This window comes from Pangasianodon hypophthalmus, chromosome 14 (genome assembly GCF_027358585.1).
Source record: "Pangasianodon hypophthalmus isolate fPanHyp1 chromosome 14, fPanHyp1.pri, whole genome shotgun sequence".
NCBI lineage: Eukaryota > Metazoa > Chordata > Actinopteri > Siluriformes > Pangasiidae > Pangasianodon > Pangasianodon hypophthalmus.
Window position 1 is genome coordinate 25,794,141 of NC_069723.1, and position 19,520 is coordinate 25,813,660.

The 19,520-nt window shown below is 40.2% G+C and overlaps 1 protein-coding gene across 9 annotated transcripts in view; it reads right to left on the reverse strand.

Moving 5' to 3' along the window:
• Positions 1-416: 416 nt before the first annotated feature.
• LOC113524415 (uncharacterized) overlaps positions 417-19,520 on the reverse strand; it is a 46,985-nt gene continuing 27,881 nt past the window's right edge. The window contains exons 12-26 of one of the 9 annotated variants that reach the window (XM_053239707.1): positions 13,993-14,039; positions 13,042-13,302; positions 12,123-12,214; positions 10,033-10,109; positions 9,673-9,890; positions 9,277-9,524; positions 8,941-9,051; positions 8,701-8,845; positions 7,825-8,039; positions 7,473-7,583; positions 7,231-7,375; positions 6,334-6,375; positions 2,411-2,764; positions 2,302-2,324; positions 417-2,189 (exon numbers count right to left, since the gene is read on the reverse strand). In XM_053239707.1, coding sequence (XP_053095682.1) covers positions 2,184-2,189; positions 2,302-2,324; positions 2,411-2,764; positions 6,334-6,375; positions 7,231-7,375; positions 7,473-7,583; positions 7,825-8,039; positions 8,701-8,845; positions 8,941-9,051; positions 9,277-9,524; positions 9,673-9,890; positions 10,033-10,109; positions 12,123-12,214; positions 13,042-13,302; positions 13,993-14,039 — 2,095 coding nt within the window. In that variant the 3' untranslated portion in view covers positions 417-2,183. Of the gene's footprint in view, positions 2,190-2,301; positions 2,325-2,410; positions 6,116-6,333; positions 6,376-7,230; positions 7,376-7,472; positions 7,584-7,824; positions 8,040-8,700; positions 8,846-8,940; positions 9,052-9,276; positions 9,525-9,672; positions 9,891-10,032; positions 10,110-12,122; positions 12,215-13,041; positions 13,303-13,992; positions 14,040-19,520 lie in introns of those variants that run through there. The other 8 variants (XM_053239706.1, XM_053239705.1, XM_053239704.1 and 5 more) reach the window with 8 other exon arrangements.

The window sequence follows — 19,520 nt, forward strand, 5'->3', positions numbered from 1 at the left end:
TTTGACTCTGGCCTGGTTTTTGACCTTGATTTTCTGGATAATTATTTGGACACAAAGGAACTGCTCTTAGTGATATTTTTTTGTTTTGTTTTGTTTTTTTTTACCTCTGATTGTGATTTTTGGCTTTTTGCCGGATCTTCTGTGCTTTTGCTTATGGTGTTTTTGGATTTTCTGGAATAAACTCTTTGGACCTTTTACCTGTGTTGCTCTGCAGTTGAGTCTATTCACCCTCTCATAGCCCAGTGGATTAGTGTTGAGCTGCTGCTCCAGTGACCTGGGCTCAATTCCTGAGTCTGACAAACTAATCCTTTTGCCATAATTCTTAAACCGTTTTATTCCTAACCCTGTAAATACTCAGAAAACATCTTTTGTAAAAAATAAAGTCCATTGCCAAAAAAATTTCACTAGCTATTTCTGAAGAAATATCTTTTAGAATTATTGCTCCTTACAGAATCTTTTCAGTTGGTGTGAGAATTAAGATATGATATTTATGTTTATTAAACACCATTCTTATCTGCAGTTAAACACAGAATGTAACACATATCAGTGCTAGCACACCTGGCGTATCACTGAAACAAATTCAATCTTCTGAGCCTATGGTTGTATTTTTTTTTTTGTAAAACTGTAATCAAAATGGATGTGTACAAATTTTACGGCTTTCAAAAATCCTGTCAGAAATCCTGTGGCGTTAGCTTGCGGCAGTTAGCCGTGTTAGCTACCACTGCAGAGCGCGAGGAGAGAGTGCTGTGAGTCAGTAAAGGAGGAAAACGACTGACAGCATTTTGTTTGTGGATCAACTGTTTTATTTTTAGAGCAAAGTCTGTTTTTGGTCAAGTATGAATACTTATCTATATTGTAACAGTGCTGTTAAAAAAAAAAAAAGTAGAAAAATAACTCACTTTATAAAAAATACATAGTTAATCAACAAATATGTTGATTTGAATACTGTAATTTAGACATTATATATATTTTATATATAAATTATTTAACTACATTTTGTTGTAGTTTAAACGTTGGCAAAGTCCTGAGATAATGAGTTATTTAGTGCACCCAAATATTTAAAAAAAAAAATACAAAATACCAAGTGAGGATATATTCTGTAATTATGTTTGGGTGGTTCCATTTGATATATTGTGTATTTTTATTTGTGTACATCAGTTATGATAAAATACACTCACAGTCCACTTTATTAGGAACACCTGCACATTTATGCAGTTATCTAATCAGCCAATCACGTGGCAGCAACACAATGCATACAATCCTGCAGATGCAGGTCAAGAGCTTCAGTTAATGTTCATACCAAACATCAGGATGAAGAAAAAGTCTGATCTCTGTGACTTTAACTGTGGCATGGTTGTTGGTGCCAGATGGGCTGGTTTGAGTTTTTCAGAATCTGCTGATCTCCTGGAATTTTCACACACAACTGTCTCTAGAGTTTACACAGAATGGTGCAAAAAACAAAAAAACATCCTGTAAGTGGAGGGTCTGCAGGCTGAAACACCTTGTTGATGAGAGATCAGAGGAGAATGAGCAGACTGAGCTGACAGTAAGTCTAACTCAAATAATCACTCGTTACAACCGTGGTGGACACAGACTCACCGTAACTGGACAGCTGAAGACTGGAGAAAGACCAGGTGATTTATGTTATTCTCATCTTCAGCTGTCTAGTTACGGTGCTTCCTTGTTCTTTTGTTTTGAGGTGCTGTGAATTCTTAATATAGTCCTGCACGGTGTGAGAGTTTAGAGAAAATTTTAGTCAGATCCATGGCTGAGCACAACAAGGCATCTACATTTATTTCACAGTTTATTTTAAAAAATAAACTGTGCTGTTCATGTTTTTGTGTGTAATTAAGGCTTATAGAACATGAGTATATTCAATATAAGAGAATATAAGAGTATTTTTAAGTATAATAAAAACTGTTTATACACACTTTTCTTACACTGGGCCTCACTTTCAATTCTATAGTAAAAACTGTCAGATAATGTGAATAATGTGAATTGGTTCTGCAAAGTGGTCTCATTTACAAACGGGTTTGAACTCCAGACGCTTCCTCAGGGTGCTGTTATAGATCGGCATCTGTTTGACTTTTATATATTGTATTAGGTTTTGCTCCTCTCGTTTGATTTCACTAAGTCTTCTACTGACTTCCTCATTGGTCCTGACAAGGATGGAGTTGATGTCTTCACCCCTGAGAAAATTTATAATAAAAACAGACATAAAGAGGATTTAGTACAATTAGTACCACCACTCCAGCACGTGAGACGTAACAACTTAGACAACTTAGTCACCATCACCATCACCTCAGTGGCCTTGGCTGGACTTTCTGTAAAGAGAAAAACACAAAAACAGACTCGTCACCAGCTGTCTCTAAAACACACAGATACAACAATATGTTTCATGTACAATTACCTGGATCGTGTGATGTTTGATCATGTGATGTTTGATCATGTGATGTTTGATCATGTGATGTTTGATCATGTGATGTATGATCAGGTGTGAAGAGCTCCTTCAGCCGAGGGAAAGTCTCCTGAAGCTCTTTTTTCTCCAACAGCCTCAGAAATTTGTGACACGCGTCATTACCCTTGTTCGTCACATTATCCAGAAGTTTAATGATGATCTGCTCGTGTGTGTGGTTGGGCTGGTTAAGATTGTTGTAGTCGCGTGTGGTGATGATGTTGTCGTTCTGGACGTGCTGTAAAACGATGCTGGCGTCGGTGAGAGTGTCGATGAGAAAGACCTTGTTGTTATGCACAGTCTCCACGGCTGTAAGACAAAATAAGAACATTTGAACAGAGAACATTCAGTGAACTTTTGCATTGCAGTCAAATGACTGAGGCTGATGGAAAATAGGTACTGTACACGTACTTCTTTGTGCTAAACCACTTTCATAGGTAGTGTCCTTCAGGTCTAAATATGTAACATAACCATGTAAAAACCCAGTTTATTAATCAGTTATTCACTTTAAAGCATCCCTGAAATTTACCCCCCTTTTTCCTTTTCCAAGTGCTTTGGAACCACAGTCAGGAGCATGATGTAATGAATTTCTCATCCACAGGATTATCAGGGAAATATCACGGTGCTTTAAAGCATTTCAGGATCTGCACTCTCAGAAATAGATCTACTGAGCGGTACCTTTCCATGTCTCTGGGGTAGTATCATCAAGAGTACAGCTTTTACACCTTTAGTGTGTATCTTTTACCTGGAAAGTACACCTTACGTTCTAATTATGTATCTTCAAATATTTGTAAAGGTTTCCAGGTAAAAGATATACACTAAAAGTACAAAATTTGTACTCTTGATATTACCACCTCAGCAACAAAGAAAAGTACAGTTGGGTACCTTAACGAAAGAAAGAAAGAAAGATTGATCAATCAAGTTAAGCAAAGTATTCTGGCCTGTGGAGATGTTGGACAATTTATTCTTTTAGGCATAAATATCTGTTCCATGTCCAAAAATTCTGTTCACAATTACTGTAGTAGAAGGTTGTTTGTTTTTTTGTTTGCTTGTTTGTTTGTTTGTTTAAAAAAGGTTTTGTAAAACACATTAGCATGCTGGACACCACATTCTTCCTCATGTACGTTGAGACATCACTCGGTAAGACTGGCATACAACTTTATTTGATTTATTCATTAGCCCTATTTCATTAGCATGTATTATGATTTTGTGGCATTTTCTATAGAATTAAAGTGTTATTAGGCTGTGGTGTGAAATTCTTGGAGTGACCTCCTTATCGAGGGGCTTTTGTCATTTCACTACACATTCTCGCAAAACAAAAACTCCAACTCCTAGAATGGACGAGACGAGAGGAGCTGGATTCCTGCTCATGACATACTTGATTCAATGCTATGCCAAAAATTCCACGCCTGACATCCCAATTGTCCGGAACCACATCCACATCCAACCACATCCATAGGCCTAGAAACTCCACCTGTACTTGGCTTGGATTAGCTGGAATGTATTATGCACCTCAGGATAACCAGGATGGAGAAGAGTGAGCTCAAGTGATTAAGGCCTTATGGAACTTGGGAGATGCATGTGTTTTTTCAGCAGCGCAGTGTGGTGGTGGTTGGTTCTCCCATGTTTGCGCTATCTATTGATCAAAGTCCCATATGCTGGAACCAACAAAACAAGATTCTTTTATGATGATTTTTATGCCAGGTAGAAAAGCTCAGAGGCACTTTAACCTCCAAGAACCTCGTAGAACTCACAGTTCTGTTTTGTTTTTTGCTCTTGTAACTACATACCGCTCCGATAAACACAGATAAAAGCTCAGACAGAAAGTTTCTTTAGGAATGGAGATAGAATATCGCAGGAACAAAAGAGGACCTTGTATAGATTTCTCGACTCAGGAGGAAGAGCTTTGAAAGAAGAATTTTATAAAATCCTGAAGGAGAAGCAGTCTTTCTTAGTGGATGATCTGGAGTCTGGATCGAGTAAGGCTTAGAGAAAGCTTAAAGGAAACCCATACACTGAAATGTGAATCATAGTAATGATCTCGGCTCTAAAATTCATCCTGAAAATTAGCAAAAACTGCCATTACTCATGTGTGCATTAGAGATGTAACTGAATATGAAGTCATTATTCAGAATTAAGAGATAATGAGCTCTAAACAGATATAAATACAGATATGAGTAGGAGACACACTATTAGTTTCTTAAAAAGCTTGCCGGAAAGGTTTACAGGGCGTCTGGTTGAGACTAGAGGTGTCCATCATTACTGAGATCCAGCAGGACAAAACAAAAATGTTGCCAGAACAGAAGATTTTTACTTTCACACAGGAGTGAGTGATCAGATATGAATGTCACAGGACAAAAACCACTTTCATTAACATGAACATCTGATGCTGCATGATACAGTTACAGCGTTCATTCGTTCATCCTTAGTACCTGCCTGGTAAGACTCGGTGTTTTAAACTAGGCTACAACTTAGTTTAAATTTGGGAAAATAGAACCAACTAGATTCATTAGAAAATATTGCAATATTACAAGCAAAAATGAATAAATAATAAAAACAGTACTGCACTAATCTCTAGTTGAAAACAATTGTGAGCTGGAGTGACATAACTGAGGTTAAGGAACGAGTCAGAACCAGAAATTACATGCTGACATTTATTATTATATATCAAAAACAGAAACCTCTGAAATGGAAAATAAATAATAATCTCAGGCCAAAACACTCTGACTTGGTTATGGAGAAAACTAATGACCTGAAAACGCTCTCTATGAAAATACACAAGTTAAAGATCATCCAGAGTTGGATTCAAACACACAACATCTGAATTAAAAAGCGAGTGCGTTACCAGTGCACCACAAGGAGGACTGAAATCACTCGAATTTGCCCTGTGGCAAACCAAAACAAAGAATTTTGTAACGTAAACTGAGTTTATTGCTTAATTTTTCCCCTACTGGAATAAGGAAGACTAGCTGTCTTTTTTAACTTTCAATTCAATTACAGTCCGCAAGACGATTTTAATGTTAAACACGGATTCTAAATTGATTTGGCGGGCCTGATTAGAGCCTTTATTGGGCTGGTCCTGTGTATATTTGACGCCCCTGCCCTAAAACCACATTCATTACCATGAATATTAACATGAAAGACTCTGGATGCACTGCGACTCTAATAAGGATAAAGCAGTTACAGAAGATGAATACATGAATGAATGTTAACGTGAGTGTGCAGCGCTGCGTAATGCATTTACAGCATTCATTCATTCATCTTTAGTAAGTGCCTGGTCAGGGTCACGCTGGTTTAAATTAGGCAACTAGTTTGTTTCAATTCGGTTAAATATATAGCCAACTAAATATGTTAAAATATATCACGTGCATGTCCTACGTGTCCTTTAAGGTTCCTTTAAGCCTTACTCGATCCAGACTCCAGATCATCCACTAAGACTGATTCTCAGGATTGTATAAAATTCTTCTTTCACAGCTCTTCCTGCTGAGTCGAGAAATCCGTACAAGGTCCTCATTTGCTCCTGCGATGTAGCTTCTGCACTGACTGCACTGTACATTTCATCACTAATCATTCCCTTCAATCGTAGACAATCTGCTATCTCCATTACTGAAGAAATTCTCTGTATGAGCTGTTGTCTGTGTTTATCCACAAATTCAGCACCTGAAATAGAGACAAACATTAAAGTGACTTTTTAACAGTGTTCACTGCACAACTCTTTCAACAGAATTCATCCCAAATTTATTTACTCATTAATCCTAAGTTCCTTGTTTTCCTATTTGGTAAAAATTGGTGAAAGAAGCAAAAAACAAAACTTTGCTGACTGTTGGGAAAGAGAGGTTTTAAAATATATGATGTAATATTCAATCAGAATGTTTTACCTGTTGTAGCCATATTGGGTAAAACTGCTTCTCTCTTATAACCTGGAGTGATGAGATAGAAAAATTAGATTTACTGATATGACGCTATATTATTATATAATTAATGTTGATCTAGAAACAGTATACTTGATTATAAATACACAGCTATGAAGGTAAGAAAAATTCTATTAAAGGAGAATTCAGATCATGAAACTAGAATTTAATATATTATTTGTCATGGCATGTAGTATTCTGTGTTACTGTGTCATATTATTATAGCATCAGGGTTTTGTCATTTTCCTGTTTTCACCCATCAGTGTAGCGAAACTACAATACCCAGCATGCATTACAATAATACATTATTTAAGCATTGGGAATCCCTACTGTGATCAACCAATCAGGACCTCTGGGGCATTCCCGGGAAAAAAACAGCAGCATTGTAATTTTGTGAGTCAGACAGAAGTTGTTTTGTGCAGAGTATCGAATCTGACACCTTTCCAAGCCAACAGAAGATGGTTGTGGTTACAGGTTTCATCTTAGCTAAGTAGCAGTGATGTTGGTGTGCTAACTAAAAATTTAACAGGTTTAGCCTGCTAGTTACAACATGCCTAATTTATATGGCTTTAACAATCCTAGATAGCTTACCTAAAATCAAGAAAGTAGCTCTCTAGATAGATTACCCCTTACTAAGGAGTTGCTTATAATGGACATCTGCAGCTAGCTAATGTTGTTCAGTTTACAAATGAATCCTCAATATCAATGTCCTCGATGTTATGATTATAAAACATTACGTCTTGTACGTGCACACAATCACGTGGTAATCATCGATAGGTATATCACTGCGTGCCAGTAGGAAATGTGACCAGAGTGACCAGTGCTTTATACTGAATTAGTGTACTGAAATGAACTTTTGGTTACCTGTAAGAAAGACCTGACGAGACTCCCACACCTCCTGGTCATGTTTATCCATAAGACCCAGTGTGAGTTCTTTAATTTCAGCATTAACCAGCACCTCGAATGTGGGGTGATAGTTGGGGCCGTATTCACAGTCAAATGCCTCAGTCTAAAAAAAAAACCCAAAGACAGCTGAACACACTATTCCAACATATTTAAAAAAACCCAAACAATCTAATTTCTCCACTAATGTAAGTGTAGTTTACCTTCGGCTGATGTTTATAAGTCTCACAGCATGGTCTGTATTTTTTATGAGGGGTCAGCTCACAATTGGAACTGGTCACAATGTATTTGTATTGCTGAAATTTTTTCTGTACCTTAAGGGCAGGAAAATATTTTAATGAATTTCAAAATGTTATTCTCAATATTTAAACATCCTACATCTATATCCTAATAAGCAAATCCTAAAAACAAATATATCTGAAAATCAAGAATATGTTGGAAATTGTGTTAATCACAAACATGTCTAAAATGCAATATTTATTTGCCCTGCATGGGAATGGCATCTGGAATGAAAGAGTAAAATGGCCAACCAATCAATCAATCAAAGCAGGTTACCTTTTCAACTGGAACATTTCTGGGCAATAAGTGCATGTGCACTTTATTCCACTTGTCCATTCCAGTGTAGAAAAGTAGAACTTGGGCCCTGATCAGATCTTCCTTAAATAGCTTTTTTTTTAACCGGCCAAAGAGAGAGAGATTTTTCAGAGGCTGAACGATCCCCATATTACCATCACAGGTATGTGCCACGGCCAGTTCAGTCTGATTTTTATCTGCAACACACGAACAAGCAGAACAAAGCAGTGCTGCAGGAGCTGAGAAAGAGAGTGGTATCAGACGGATATGTGATACCAGTATCGTTACATAATGACATGTAACCTGGATTTACAAAAATTAGAGTTTGATCTCAAATGACCTTACCAGGATCAGAAGATGGTTGTGGTTACAGGTTTTGTCTTAGCTAAGTAGCAGTGATGTTGGTGTGCTAACTAAAAATTTAACAGGTTTAGCCTGCTAGTTAGCTAACATGCCTAATTTATATGGCTTTAACAATCCTACGTAGCTTACCTAAAATCAAGAAAGTAGCTCTCTAGATAGATTACCCCTTACTGAGGAGTTGCTTATAATGGACATCTGCAGCTAGCTAATGTTGTTCAGTTTACAAATGAATCCTCAATATCAATGTCCTCGATGTTATGATTATAAAACATCGCGTCTTGTACGTGCACACAATCACGTGGTAATCATCGATACCCCTGTATGCCTTCATACTTGTATATCAACCTTGAGCCATGGATGCATCCCTGCATTTTTATATTTTAAACATATAATTGAACAGTCTACTAAAACAGCTGAAGGTATATCACGGCATACCAGTAGGAAATGGAGTGACCAGTGCTTTATACTGAATTAGTGTACTGAAATTTTGGTTACCTGTAAGAAAGACCTGACGAGACTCCCACATCTCCTGGTCATGTTCATCCAAAAGACCCAGTGTGAGTTCTTCAACTTCATCCTTAAGCAGCACCTCGAATGTGGGATGATAGTTGGGCCCGTAGTCCCAATAAAATGTCCCAGTCTAAGACACCCAAAGACAGCTTAACACACTATTCCAAAATGTAAAAAAAAAAAATCTAACAATCTAATTTCTCCACTAATGTAAGTGTAGTTTACCTTCGGCTGATGTTTATAAGTCTCACAGCATGGTCTGTATTTTTTACGAGGAGTCAGATCACAATTGGAACTGGTCACAATGTATTTGTATTGCTGAAATTTTTTCTGTACCTTAAGGGCAGGAAAATATTTTAATGAATTTCAAAATGTTATTCTCAATATTTAAATATCCTACATCTATATCCTAATAAGCAAATCCTAAAAAATCAAGAATATGTTGGGAATTGTGTTAATCACAAACATGTCTAAAATGCAATATTTATTTGCCCTGCATGGGAATGGCATCTGGAATGGATCTGGAATCAATCAATCAATCAATCAATCAAAGCAGGTTACCTCTCTAACATCCACATTTCTGGGCAATAAGTGCATGTGCACTTTATTCCCCTCGTCCACTCCAGTGTAGAAAAGTAGAACTTGGGCCCTGATCGGATCTTCCTTGACCTTCTTTTTTTTTAACAGGCCAAAGTCAGAGAGATTTTTAATGTCTATGATCACATGTGTGTCTGTCACTTTCAGAGGCTCAACGATCTCCATATTACCATCACAGAAATGTGCCACGGCCAGTTCAGTCTGATTTTTATCTGCAACACACGAACAAGCAGAACAAAGCAGTGCTGCAGGAGCTGAGAAAGAGAGTGGTATCGGACCGATACGTGATACCAGTATCGGTACATAATGACATGTAACCTGGATTTACAAAAGCTAGAGTTTGCTCTCAAATGACCTTACCAGGATCTATCTCGCAGTGTGGGAGATGGAAATTACAAATCGAACCCTCAGAGCAGTTGATGTTGTACAGGGGTCCTGCAGGCTGCATTTGTCCCACGCCGTCCAACTGCCTGCTGTCCCAGGACACTATACTATACAGCACTTCACCTTTCTCTTTCATCTCAAACACAAGGTTGGTGTATTTACACTGAAACTGACCAGCACCAGAGCACAGAAACCTGTAGAGCAAAAGACACGAAAAAAAAACATTTTTAAAAAGTCAAATCTGACTTAATTTCATGTCGTAATATCAGAATAAAAACAATTAACTTTTGTGCCTTAGTTGTGTGAAGAGCAGAATAAAATAAGTAGACGTGGTACCTGTATGCATCACTGTTCCTTTCCTCATGGTGGTCTTTAACTAATTCAGGAATGAATACTTCTGTGTCTGCTGAGTGCTGTTGAACAGAAGAACAGTGAAAGAAAAATCCAGTTAAGTTAAATTACCTGAACACACACAACACAGCTGTAAATACGCATTTTACTATTAACGTTTGCTCATCTTGTGTCAGTAGGCTTAAATACATGGGGATTCTAACACTACATATGTGAAAACTAAGACATTTGGGATATTTAACAATAAAGCAAGTAAATTGTTTTCCTAGACACAAGAATTTGTAACATAGACTGACTCTGCCTGAAACTGTCAGAGTTTTGGTCCTTTTTTCTGTTTTTTGTTGTGTTATGTTTTTTTTCCCCACTAGATGTCGCCCAGCCTTGTTTTTCTTTGTTGTAATTGTTTTCATTGCTTTCACCTGTGTCTTGTTCCCGTTCTGTGTATTTAAGCCGTCCCTTTTGCCTTTGTTCCCCGCTTGGTTATTGTTGTTTCCTAAGCCCCTGTTGTCTCTATCGTTGCTTCTCTCGAGTTAATATCTTCTGTGTTTTTTCTAGTGCCCTCGCCTTGTTTTTATCTTTTGTTCCCTGCTTCTCTATTTAGTTTTTGCCGTTTTCAGTTCCCCTGCCTCGTCTCCGTTTTTGAGATCCTTTGCCTTCTTGTTTTCCCCGTTTTTTGCCCTTGTGTCTTTTCTTGATTTTTTACTAAATTCTTATGAATTCTAGTCTTTCTTTCTTACTATAATCAGAAGATATGACCACATCACCCCTATCTTATCCACGCTGCATTGGCTCCCAATCAAATTTCGTATTGATTATAAAATACTACTATTGATCTATAAAGCACTAAATGGTCTCGCGCCACAGTACCTGAGCAAACTTTTGGTCTTTTATGATCTGCCATGCCTACTTAGATGAAAAGGTGCAGGCTATTTGTTGGTACCTTGAATAGTGCGTGCTACAGCAGGGGGTAGAGCTTTCTCTTACAAAGCCCCACAGTTATGGAACAGCCTTCCACTTAGTGTTCGGGGCTCAGACACAGTCTCAGTGTTTAAGTCTCGGCTGAATACATATTTGTTTAGTCAAGCCTTTAGTGAATAGTTTTCTTAGGTACAGGGGCAGGTCTGGAGGGTTTCACAAGCATAGAGTGTTGTGGTGAACTGGGATGTTTGGATGCTGTCGCCCCCCCACTCTCACACGTTCACTCAGGTTTGTCGACGGTGGAGAGGCTGGAGCTTTATGTCCCAGGGTGCCCTCATGTCTGTGTTAGCTTCTGGCTCTCCCTTTTAGTTATGCTGTCACAGCTAGTCTTGCCGGAGTCCCTGCTTGCACTCTGCATGCAAAGTACATCGTGCTTAACCATTAGAGGACAAAAGCTCACCTAACAATCTCTCCCTCTCTCTCCATCTCTCTCTCTCTCACTCTCTGTCGAGCTACACATACTACTTCTGAGATGCCAGTGATCCTGACCCCTTCTGCTCTCCGGACCTGCCTGACCCATCCTGATGCCCTACTTCTGGTTGGAGTTCTCATCGGTTGAGTTGCTCACTGCTGCTGGGGCCCCATATGGATTGCCTGAAGAACTGTTTGGATTGCTGGGGATGGTGCCACCTGGGGGCTGTGGAGATGGTTTAGGGATCACATATGGGGAGCTGTACTGTAATGGCTTGGGACTGCGATTGCTGTAGTGGCTTTGGGGCTGCAGTTGCCACGAGCAGCTTCGTACTCAGGACTCCATCAGTGGACAGTGGATAGATTTTAACCAGCTGGACTTCTTGCAAAAACTGTGATGAATTTATTGGTTGCACAATTGCACTATTTGTCCATATAGTACACAATAATAGAAGGGATTTATTTATAATCGCACTATCCGTTGCACCCAGATGAGGATGGGTTCCCTTTTGAGCCTGGTTCCTCTCAAGGTTTCTACCTCATATTGTCTCGGGGAGTTTTTCCTTGCCACCATCGCCTCTGGCTCACTCATTAGGATAAATTCACATATTTACAATATATTTTTGAATCCATTTATTTCTGAATTGAATTGAATTGGTCAGTACACAATTACTAATAATGCTTACGTGTATAGTGTAAGGGTTCTGTGTAGACGTTGCCCTAGCGCCTTCCAGTTTGTCAGAGGTAGTCTCAATACTTTTGGAAGAACATTCTATACCTAAAGAAGAAACAAAACATGGATATGATTAATTCTTCAGCAAATAAATAGAAAACTACTTTTCTTGAATAAGAATGGTAGATTGTGATATATTGAGGGCAAAGAAGTATTCAGACATTTTTGTTTTTATTATTTAATGCCACAATTCAAGAAAACTATTTTTCCAAACTGTGGTTTTACCGTTCAGTGCCTCGCATTAATATTCAGGCACTCTTCCACATTTTGTAATGGAAATTGAGTTTATTGCTGAATTTCACCCCCTACTGGAATAAGGAAGGCTAGCTCTTTTTTAACTTTCAATTCAATTACAGACCACAAGACGATTTTAATTTAAAACACGAATTCCTAATTGATTTGGCAGGCCTGATTAGAACCATTATTGGGCTGGTCCTGTGTATATTTGACACCCCTGACCTAAAACCACATTCATTTCAATGACCATTAACATGAATATGCACTGCGACCCTAATAAGGATAAAGCAGTTACAAAAGATGAATACATGAATGAACATTAACATTAACGTGAGTGTGCAGCGCTGCGTAATGCATTTACAGCATTCATTCATTCATCTTTAGTAAGTGCCTGGTCAGGGTCACGCTGGTTTAAATTAGGCAACTAGTTTGTTTAAATTCTGTTAAATATATAACCAACTAAATATGTTAAAATATATCATGGGCATGTCCTGCGTGAGCCAGATTAAAAAACAGTCCGTTGTGTACACTGTAGTTTAGACCAATTATGAACTGGAGAAATGTAGCTGAGGTTGAGGAACTGTCAGTGTGAAATTTTCTGTAAAAGATTCCTGTAAGGTTAATCTAAGCCTTACTCGATCCAGACTCCAGATCATCCACTAAGAAACGGTGCTTCTCCTTCAGGATATTATAAAATTCTTCTTTCACAGCTCTTCCTCCTGATTTGAGAAATCCGTACAAGATCCTCATTTGCTCCTGCGATGTAGCTGCTACACGAACTGCACCGTATATTTCACCACTAATCATTCCCTTCGATCGTAGAGAATCTGCTATCTCCATTACTGAAGAAATTCTCTGTATGAGCTGTTGTCTGTGTTTATCCACAAATTCAGCACCTAAAATAGAGAAATTAAAGTGACTTTTTAATAGTGTTGACTGCACAACTCTTTCAACTCTTTCATCCCAAATTTATTTACTCATTAATCCTAAGTTCCTCATTTTTCTATTTAGTAAAAATTGATGAATGAAACAAAAAACAAAACTTTGCTGGCTGTTGGGAAAGAGAGGTTGCCCCCAAAGACATCAAAAACCACACCAGCACCCTTCTGTCCCACCCAAATACCCTGCTGTGCACGTTCAACTTCCAGGAAATTTTGGAGTCTGATAATTGACACAAATGATAAATAAATTGTAACGCTGATATTTACTTAATCAGATTAAAACAAGCATTTAATGTCCACATGCACCGATGTCCCTTATCTGTATTAGGTTGTTGCTGGCTTAATTTGCATATCACAGAAAAGTCTTTCCCTTTACAGTTGTAACACACATCCACCATTAGTATGTTTTATGTGTATATCTAGGGTCATTTGTTACAGTACATATTCTACAATTTAGCACAAAGCATGGAGCAAAGAAGCTCATTCTACAGACACACCACAGAGTGATTAAACAGAATGATCATACTAGAAAGCAATTGTGCATCCATAAATGAATAAGCATGCATGACTCTTTAGTCATTATCAACCATGAATAAACACGTCATCCTTCTTATCATGCAGGTCCAACATTTGCTGATCGCTCACCTGAAGACGTATCTGATGAATCTTTTCTTGTTTTCAAGAATTCATACCTAGAAAGTGAAACAGTGTCGTCAATTTGTTTTGCAATTGTTCTGTTGGCCACCACTTGGCCATAATTAATAAAGAATTAACACACCATGCAAGTAATAAAGAATTAACACACCATGCAAGTAATAAAGAATTAACACACCATGCAAGTAATAAAGAATTAACACACCATGCAAGATCCAAGGACAAGACACATGGCGAGGTATTTGTAAAGCCGATGCTCTGTTTTGATTATGGTCCGAGACTGCACTGTATAATGCATCATGAATATTGTATTTAAGAAACAATAATGAAGCTTCTGGGTGGTCACTGGGTTTTAGGCCATTGGTTCAATATGATTTTTTTTTAATAATCATGATTAATTGTTTTGTTAGTGGATCTTTGTGTGTGGTTGATGAAAGCCAGTGACTTATTTGTATTTAAAGGCAGTTGCATGTTTAGGCAACATATGATGTACACGATCTGACCTATTCAATTTAAATCACGTATCATTTCTTAGGAGCGTAAAAAGGTCCGAAAGACCAAACATACACTGCTGTTGTGGTGTCTTCAGTACGTTACGTCACATTATCCTAAACTTCCTCCACTCTTTATGGTACAGCTCTCTACGACCTCTGCGTACACAGGACAGCCATGTACTTAAAGTAAAGCAGCGACGTCCTGACCTGATACTGAGCATCAGTAACAAGCCAATGTTTATTTAAATTGGTAAATAATTAACAGAGCAGAATTTACATATTTTACAATCTAACCCATGGATGCATTTTAATTCCATAAACATGTGATGCTCGCTCACAACACAAATCTCAGATCTGAACAGGGGACACAGACTTACAGTCGTAAAGTGGGTCATGTTACGGCCTATGCCTTGAGTGTGTATTCTCCTTCATGTGACGTCATGTCTCTCCTAATCTTTTCATCTTTCGAACATTCTTTCAGGAACATTTGTCTTTCTTTTTTTTGTTTTGATACGTGTTTCCTTTGTGTTATGTTTAGGTTTGTTGTTTAAATAAATGTTTTTCTTTTGCCTGATATCTAGGATTCACGCGTCCTTCTTTGTGTTGCGTTCCCCTTTCTGGCTAATTTAAACAGGGGTTCCTAACATAAATTGGGGGCTCGTCCGGGATAACTCTGTTTGATATTGTTTTGTTGAGCAGATAGGTTAATAACGGTGGTGCGAAGCGATCTCTGGGTAGGTAGAGTAAACCAGGGGGACTGTGTCTAGCGCCGGTTCTCACAACGGTTTACTGGTTTATTGTTTTGTTTATTATTTTAGTTTGTTGTTTTTGGAGGAATCCCGGGGGGAAGGCTTGCCTCTCAATTGGTACCCTCTGAAGACTAGAGAGGAGATAGTTAGAGCTTGGTTAGGTAGGTGTAGGTCCGGAGTTGTTTGCACTATTATATCATGTTTCTGTTTTTGCTCATTCATTTATGATGGCGACTTTTGATTTAAATGGGTTTTTAAATCAACCTAGTGCTGCAGTGTTAGAAACGTGTAGAAAGGACGATTTGTTCCTTATTGCTCAATATTTTGAAATTCCTGTTTCGCAAACATTGCTTAAGAAGGATTTAAAAGCTTGTTTGTTGGCTGGTTTAATTAGTAAAAGGGTGTTACCTTCAGTGCATAATGTTTCTGAATCAGCAGAATTTGTTGCAGCTGTGGTGGATGAAGCGGAATTCGCCAAATGATCGTGGACCTACAGCTAGCTCCGTATCTGTGTTAACGGATTCTTTAAATGTTCTTTCGACGTCTCCATTTAATGTGGCGAAGAACATTGTAATTGTTCCACCGTTTCGTGAGAAAGAAGTGGAGGCTTATTTTCAGGCATTTGAGCGCATAACTTCTGCTTTAAGGTGGCCAACTGAGGTCTGGTCATTAATGCTACAATGTAAATTGACAGGAAAAGTGCAAGAGGTTTGTGCATCTCTTCCTTTGGAAGAAAGTGTTCAGGATGAGACTGCGAAAAATGCGATTGTCCGTGCTTATGAGTTAGTGCCTGAACATTATAGACAACGATTTCGTACAACGAAAAAATCTGCGTCCCAGACATATGTGGACTTTGCCCGTGAGAAGGGTATACTTTTTGACAGATGGATAAAGGCATGTAGAGTCACTGACTATAATTCCTTGCGAGAACTTCTGCTCATTGAGGAATTTAAGAATTGTGTTCTGGAGCATACTGCTTTGTATTTAAATGAACAAAACGTTAGTAGTATGCAACAAGCAGCCGTCTTGGCAGACGAGTATGCATTAATGCATAAACCTGTGTTTGTAAAGCGTGCGTGTGAGGCTGGATACACTTCACAAAAGGGAAATGAAGTTGGCCCTTTTGATTTTAAAATAAGGCCTAGTACATATAGCCCAAAAATTCGTAAAGAGTGTGGCTATTGTCATAAAGTGGGACATATGATTTCTGAGTGTCGAAGTTTAAAACAAAAACAAGAGCGACCAGATGCTCCGCTGACTCAATCCCGGGGTTCAGTTTTAGTGAAAGTTGTGTCTCCGCAGCCCGTGACTTGTGTAGTTCCTGACGAGTGTTTTCAGCCCTTTGTGTTTGATGGTTTTGTGTCACTGACTGGTTGTATTGAGGATCAGAAAGCTGTGAAGATTTTGCGTGATACAGGGGGATCTCAGTCCTTTATATTGTGCGATACTCTGCCTTTCTGCGCGGAATTTGCGTGCGATACCAGCATTATTGTACAGGGTATCGAAATGGGTTTTATACCTGTCCCTCTTTATCGCGTCTGGGTGTCGTCTGATTTAGTCTCTGGGTGTTTTAATGTAGCTGTTAGGACTTGGACTATCTTGGCCTCTAGAGGCCGCTATTGCTTCTGTGTTTTGTGTTTTGTTTTGACAGCCATGTGCTTTTGTTTTTCCATGTGCCTTGTGCCCCGCCTAGTCCTCATTACTTACACCTGTTTTCAGTTTGCCCCCTTGATTTGTTTGTGTATTTATACCCCCTCAGTTTGGCCTCTAGTCACGGAGTCTTTGTGCTGTGATGTTTCAGACTAGTAACCTCTGTTCCGTGTTCCTCACCTATTTCTTTGTGTTGTTTTGGTACTTTACTTTCTTGTGAACTTTTTGGACTTTCTATTTGCCGTTGTTGGATCTTCTGAGCGTTTGGATTTTTGCCTCTTCTTTTCTGATTTTTGGTTTCTTGGACTGTGCACTTTTGGATTTTTTTTTATTTTTTCCCTTGTATCTTCTGAGCGTTTGGATTATACTTTTGTTATTTTTGCCTTGGATTTTGGATCTTAATTAATAAACTGTTTCCTTTACTCTACTCTCGCCTCACTCCTCTCTCCTCTCTCCTCTCCTCTCTCCTCTGCACTTGAGTCAGTGGCCTGGTGGGGGTTTGCTGGATTCCTATGCTGGCGACCCGGGTTCGATTCCCAGCAAAACTCTAACAGAAAGACTCCGTCATGACCGACTGAGCAGAGGCTTCTTCAACTGTCTACCCGGCTAACCTTCAGGGAATTATGGCTGCTTTAACATGTTTCGGAACTACCATGGACGAACACTTGCAAGCCAATGCGAGGCCCTTGCTCACCACGAGGAACTGCTTCAACAAATTGGGAAAGCCCTGGCACAGCTGACTCCTCTGCCTCCATCTCCTGCTTCATGCCACGCTGCCTCCTTCACCTCGTGAACCCTGTCTTCCTGCACCACAGAGGTATGACGGCAAGCAGGATGAGTGCCGGGAGTTCCTTACCCAGTGCCAACTCACCTTTGAGCTCCAGCCTACCACCTACACTACGGATCGCCACAAGATTGCATTTGGAGGAGATGCTTCGGGTCTTCGATCAGGCGGACATCAGTAAAGATGCAGCCAGGAAGCTCATGTCCATCCGGCAAGGGGGAAGCGTTGCAGACTATGCCATCTCGTTCCAGACGCTCGCAGCAGTCAGCGGATGGAATGAGACTGCCCAGGTTTCAGCCTTCCACAATGGTCTGTCTGACCCCATCAAAGACGGTCTGGCCTCTATAGGATGCCCAAGCGACCTCGAAACTCTGATCTCGCATGCCATTCATCTTGATAACAGAGAGCGTCACCAAGTTCTGAGTTCCCCTTGCTTCACTGCCTCAACCTGGAGACCGTCCACCTCCTCCAGTGACTGTCCAGAGCCCATACCAGTTGGCCGTACTCGTCTCTCTGCAGCTGAAAGGGAGCGCAGAAGGAGGGACAAGTGCTGCATCTACTGTGGCAAGCCTGGCCATTTCCAAGCATCATGTCCCGAGCTCTTGGGAAAAGGACCGCCCCGTCCAGCCGAGGGAGGGTTGCGACGGGGACTACCCTCTCTCCCGAACTTCCCGGGCAAGCAGTCTACATCACTGTCTCCATCTCCTGGGGTGAGTCCGTCCACTCTTGCCAGGCCTTGTTAGACTCCGGGGCGGCTGGAAACTTTATGGATGTCCACTTCGCCCAAAGAATCAATGTCCCTACGGTACCTCTTGAAGTCCCGCTGTCTGTGTCTGCTCTGGATGGCCAAGCTTTAGGTGACGGAAAAGTCACCCAAGTAACTTCTCCAGTCTTTCTCCAGTCTCAAGGTCACAAAGAAGAAATATCCCTGCACCTGATTCATTCACCAGAGTTCCCAGTTATTCTAGGCCTTCCTTGGCTTACCCGCCACAACCCTCACATAGACTGGGTAACAAGCCAGGTTGTGGAATGGGGTCCTGCTTGCTATGCCTCTTGTCTGCTCTCTAGCTCTCCTGTGTCTCCTGCCGAGCCTCCTGGTCTCACCGAGTTATCCCAAGTTCCCCCAGAGTACTGGGATCTGAAAGAAGTCTTCAGCAAGAGCAGGGCCGCTGTTCTTCCTCCGCACCGTGCCTACGACTGTGCCATCGACTTGCTCCCTGGGGCTACCCCTCCTCATGGCAGACTGTTTTCCCTCTCTCAGCCAGAACGCAAGGCCATGGAGGAGTACATCAAGGACGCCCTGGCCTCTGGGTTCATTCGACCCTCCACCTCACCCGCTGGGGCCGGCTTCTTCTTTGTCGGCAAGAAGGATGGGGGGCTCCAGCCGTGTATTGATTACAGGGGCCTGAACAAGATCACTGTACGCAACCGCTATCCCCTTCCGCTGATGTCCACAGCGTTCGATCTGCTCCAAGGCGCTACTGTCTTCACCAAGTTGGACTTACGGAATGCATACCACCTCGTCCGCATCCGACAGGGAGATGAGTGGAAGACTGCCTTTAGCACCTCGTCAGGGCACTATGAGTACCAAGTGATGCCCTTCGGACTCACCAATGCGCCAGCAGTTTTTCAGGCCCTTATCAACGACATCTTGAGGGACATGATCAACCAATATGTCTTTGTTTACCTCGACGACATTCTGATTTTTTCCAAGACCTTGCAGGAGCACCGCCATCACGTCCGCCAGGTTCTCCAGAGGCTACTACAGAATAATCTGTTTGCCAAGGCCCAGAAATGTGAGTTTCATGTCCCTGAGGTCTCCTTTCTGGGTTTTATTGTACG